The following is a 5,367-nucleotide window of genomic DNA, read 5'->3' as shown; positions in this document are numbered from 1 at the left end:
GCACTTCGCTGTCGACGAGAACGTCGCCTACCACTGAAAGTACAAACGCCGTTAAATTCTAGAAAATTCGCTCTCACTGAGAGTCGAACCCAGGACCTCAGGTACTACTGAGGCTCTTGTAATCACTAGGTTACGTGTCCTTTCGCCGATATGGCTCAATTAGTGCAATTAGAACGGTAGAGCTTGGGCCAAATCTCAAATCCTGGGCTCGCCCTGTGAGCATTGATGTGGAGATCCCTGCCCTATTTATAGCTAGCTAGGTAGTGAGCGATGTCTCCCGTGCTTATTAGAATGGTGGCGTCGTGACCAACGATGTTTGGAATTGGTAACTTGTTATCTATTGCGACGCAAGACCGCCATTTTACTTGATCGGAGTTTCGGTGGAGTTTACCGCTAGATGTAGCAAGTTTCAGTCAGATGATGCGTGCAGGCATGCAACATGGATTGGCAGAGTAAAGATTAAAGAACAAGCTTTTTTCAGCACCCTCCCCTCCGTGGTTCCGCCTGAGTCGACGAGCAAGAAGATACAGCCGCGCACATAAACGTGCAACGAGCCAAGCGTACGGTCCATTTCGTGTTCTAAAATATCTTGTCACTAACTAAGCTTAAAATTACCATATAATCATGAGAAGTTATACAAGTCTATGAATTGGTGCATCATGGCCAATTTTGGAACTGGCTTCGCCCCTACGTGCGGCTTGTCGCAGCCGTGCGAACTTGGCGAGCACGGACCTGCCCTGACGCGCTGATCTGTATGTTCTTCGAAAAAGCAACTGTCCTTGGCATACCACTGGAACCTGCCGTCGCAATTCGACCGGTCGCCGCCGTTGCCGCCTTCCTCGAAGTCGTTGAGCGTCATGACGGCCTTGATCCCCGTGACCGGCGGCGAGCACACGTACGTCGGGTAGGCCCGCCCGGCATTGCAGCACTCGTCGCACGAGGGGACGCCCTTGGTCGGCCGCAGCGTGCCGCTCTTTTTTTTTATTTTTTATAAGTCATCTGAGTATAGCTATAGTATATATTTTTACATGCACGCACACCAATCCTACACACACCTCACTCGCACCCATATGTTTGTAAACCTACAACTACACTTAGAACAGAAAACCGTGTCCATCTTGAGATCACCTGATGACGCCGTAAGCAACTGGCGTGCTGCTCTGTTAGTACAATGCGTGCAGATGACGCCACTGCTTCCATTTCTTGCGAGCCCATGTATACTTAGAAACATTGAGAGATGGAGGGGAAAACCTTGAGAGATGACTGCCATATACTCCAAAATACCCATTTAACTTCTTAATTTTAAATAAACACCAAAATGAGCAGACAGATGATGCAATAACCTGTTGATATTTTAAATAAATAAACACACACTGAAACAGCCACGCTATGTATCGCAGTGCTCAAGGTGGACTGAGAGAACAAAAGGAGAGGTAAAAAAAAGTGCTACTGAACAAAATATACCTGGCCTTATCTGGCACGAACCAAAATGCTCCTGCCGACCTTGAACTCAACAGCATCTAGATCCGTGACATTTGTGCAGTATTAACTTCCAAATTGAACATGTGGGGGGAAAACTCAGGATTCTACCGCTTTAGTTCGAGATACCAGCTTGACAAATTTTATGTAACTTGCAGGTTTTATTTGTTCTTGATCATTCAAACTCAGATTGTCAGCAGATGGCGCACAAAGGTGCGGCTTAGTAGTAAGAATAATACGAATTGAAACAAGTGGATTTTCAAAGTTCAGTTTCCCTAGAATTTTGTATGTTACAAAGGTACAAGAATTCCTGTATGATGTCAGCATTTATGAAATCCTATACCGAAGATACAATCAGGGCATGCAGTCTTTTCAACGCCACTAAAAGTATATGTTAGCCCCCAAATTATTTATACATCAGAGAGGAAAACCCATCAAGCACCAACTTCACGGTTTAAGTAGTCAACAAACATCCTCTTTGCATCAGTCGGTGGTGGTGGGCCACTCAGGCTGTACTGCCCTGCCAGCTTAATGAATGTTCGTCGCAGGCTTCGGAGCTCAGGCAGGCCAACAGATCTTTGAAGATTGATGTAACAATTAGTTAAAAAACTCAAGTCAAATAGTAACAACAAAGGATAGCTGAAGTTTTCCCTGCTTTACTTTATGCATGTAGAAATGCAGAAGAGGAAATCCTTCAGGCTAATATATGAAGTTGTGGAGCTAATTCTACATTGATATCATGTGCAGACTGGATAGCAAACTTAAATGAAAAAACAACCTATGGATTAACTCACTGAGACTGCATTTGTACAATGTCACATAATAATAATAAAATTTACTATAACATTTACTCAATGAACAAAGGATATATTTGGCAAGTTAGGTCCAATAGAAATCTTGTTCATGGCAAGCCCAAGACCACAGGATTGTGCTTCAACAATTGCATTCACCACTTCCTACAAAGCGTAGCACATTATCAAGGCTTGTAGATTTAAGACCAGCTACCAACCAAGAGAACTGCTAGTACCTGTGTTGCTTTGTCCATCTCATAAAGGGAATTAGCCTCTGTTGTTCTCACCTGAAATATCAAGCCATAGGAAAATCCTCGGGTAATTGCCAAGATCTAGGAAGAAAATCAACAGCATATGTACATTTAAAACTGCCTTCTGTCACACAGGAAAGGAAATTTGTAAAGCATTTGATATCCTAAGTTAGTTCACATGATGGAAGCCAAGCTGCCAGTTTTTCCTTGAACTATTCCATTTCAGATATCACCAATTTCAGTAACTATGGTATTTACTCCGTTTCAAAAAAAAACTATGATATTTACTCAATATCTTTGGGCTGGACTAATCCTGATATCAGTATCGCTGAGCAACCTAGAAATCTGAAAACTATAGTCGCCCAAACACTTAACATACTGTGTGATTTTGATAGTCAAGCATTTTCAATCCAGCAGTAGAAAATTTTCACACCTGCCCTAGGTTTAGGACTTTTGCTTATTGGAAAACCAGAGTATACCGCATAACCACCATTCACATATCCTAAAGATTCCAACAACCACCGAACAGGCAATACAATAAGTAACTGAATGTGTTCTAGCGATGTCCATGTTCAATATATTCATATCCAGTTGTTAGAAGAATATGCTTGGCATATGGTTCTAAGGATGACGCCTTACAGAATACAGGCATACACCTAAACATTTTGAAATAAGATGCCAAATGTTACAACACTACACTAAATTATCAGAGTACTAAATAATTCAGGAAGAAATTGTTTATGGAGATTAAATTACAGCAAAATGCAGCTTCACTAGTCTTGTCATTTATTTCAACTTCATCCTTACAACCAGAGTTTATACTCAGTCTGAGTGGCAATTGTAGGTTGGAGAACTTTTACATCTCTTGTTTTTGAATCCACCTTTTTTGTCAAATACGACACAGCCTCGGCAATGACAGGAGCTGATTCCACTATTTCATCTATCAAAAAACAGTATAAAATACAGATTAATCAGATTTAATTATGCTCCAACCACAATGTAAACAAAATTGAAGCAATGTGCGTTGCTGCAGTGTCCTGAGTGCACATATTTTTAAGCTGCTGCAGAAGCAATTTATGAAAAGTCCAATGCTCTGTTAGGCAGATCAGATTACTGTTTTAATACTTACTGCAATGATCGATCCTTCCCTATTTTTTCAAATGAAAGTATCTTTACATACTACTTCCAGATATTCACTTAATCGGGATGCTACACCTCCTTTTCCTGGGACATAGTTTAGAAACAAGTAGCTAACCAAACACCAAATTTCAAAAGCAGTTCTGACAAACAAAGTTATTATAATCCACCTCTAACAAATGGAGACATACAGTTTTTTATTTTATTTTTTTAGCCTGTAATGGAGCCATAGATTTTTGAAAGCCATAAAAACACATATAGTTCAAATTTGTCGGGTGGTACTTAACTACTTATTGCTAAGCTAGCATGTGGATAATGTGTTTGACATGGATTGGAAGTGGCAGGAATATGAGGTGGGTTTAAAACTGGAATCTGAGACTCTGGTACTGTTGATACACTTGGAAACGATGAGTATGGTTGAATTTTCATGACTGAAATTTGCAGGTAAGCATCCATTCTACTTTTTACATAAAGCCCCGCCCAAATGAATAAATAGACCAATAGCAATTACATCAATAATAACTTGAGAGGGTGGGGCAAATGCATCAATGGGGCAAAACAACAGCCTTGGCTGCTGGCTCAAGAGCAACTTCGGAAGGGGCTCTGATGTGGATGAGAACAAGAGTGGGTCTCCTGTGGTAACTAGTAAAGGATGGCAGGGACGTTTGGCAGCAAGCTGGAACCAGTGGCATCAATGGCAAATCAGTTTGGAGGCTCAGACAACTTCGATAACCATGAGCTAATTGCTGGAATGAAAATGTACCCATATCCTCACACATGGGAATTGAGACGTTTCTCATGCCCCATTCCAGAACCCCATTCTCTTCCTGTCCCTCAGTACTCAAGTAAATCTATCCAAACAAACAATTCCAATTTCCAGCATCTATTTCTGCAGTCAATTTAAAAAAATGAGAGAAAGAGCCATGATGACAGGAAACCAACAACTTTGTCTACTGCTAGTCTATGTTTCCATCCACAATGCACATGACTACTACTTATTATTAGTCTCGATAACAGCCAGTAATGAATACTGAGTTGAAATAGTATATTTTAAAATAACTACAAAAGAAGACAGCTTAGTATAGCATTGCTATTTACTAGTCCACAAAGCGCTAGTGCTTTTCATCGCTACTTCTTGTAGTGAAACATGTGATGCTCCGAATCAAATTTAGACAAACAATTGCATCGGTTAAACAAAAAAAAAGGCAATGAAGCGGCCATAAATTTTACAGCATATGCAACACTAGAGAAGAAATTTTTGAGAGATTAAACACAGACAATGAGGGTAATTAGTAAAAGATCATGTGTAGAAGTTAATTTCTCTTTTTAAAAAAAGAAAGAAAGAAAGAAAGCAAGTCAGTTACCTCTGGATGGAAACAATTCAAAAAGAAAGAAAGAAAGAAAGCAAGTCAGCATATGCAACACTATTCTCATCAAGATCAAGTCCAGCTGGTTGTCCAGTCATGTCCCTCATGTTATGATACCTATAAAAATTATGATCAACATAATGGACTGGGAGTAACAAAAGAATTCTGCAAATTATAGCAATGAAGTTAACTGCTAAGTTAAGTTACTGATTCTTGTAAATGTGGTTCATGATCTATGATGCTATTTATATAGTCTGCAAAGCTTAATTATAGCGATAAATGTGGTTCAGATGTTCCAAATATCTTGGAGGATCCATCTGTACAAATGGACACCACTATGTA

General features: G+C 40.1%; 1 protein-coding gene across 1 annotated transcript; it reads right to left on the bottom strand.

The window, feature by feature from the left end:
- Positions 1-1,712: 1,712 nt before the first annotated feature.
- LOC120710038 (protein KTI12 homolog) lies at positions 1,713-5,053 on the bottom strand. Its single transcript, XM_039995684.1, has 5 exons — positions 5,023-5,053; positions 3,346-3,461; positions 2,507-2,557; positions 2,349-2,435; positions 1,713-2,069 (listed from the first exon to the last, which is right to left on the bottom strand). The coding sequence occupies exons 3-5, from the start codon at positions 2,522-2,524 to the stop codon at positions 1,914-1,916; spliced, it is 261 nt and encodes an 86-aa protein (XP_039851618.1). The 5' UTR covers positions 2,525-2,557; positions 3,346-3,461; positions 5,023-5,053; the 3' UTR covers positions 1,713-1,913.
- Between the last annotated feature and the right edge of the window lie 314 nt (positions 5,054-5,367).

This window comes from Panicum virgatum, chromosome 1K, assembly GCF_016808335.1.
Source record: "Panicum virgatum strain AP13 chromosome 1K, P.virgatum_v5, whole genome shotgun sequence".
NCBI classification, from domain to species: Eukaryota; Viridiplantae; Streptophyta; class Magnoliopsida; order Poales; family Poaceae; genus Panicum; species Panicum virgatum.
This window is presented reverse-complemented; position numbering and strand designations above follow the sequence as displayed.

Coding starts and splice junctions, on each gene's coding strand:
- LOC120710038 (XM_039995684.1), bottom strand. Junction 2,070..2,348: donor TTGGACCTAACTTGCCAAAT/ATATCCTTTGTT, acceptor ACTAATTGTTAC/ATCAATCTTCAAAGATCTGT.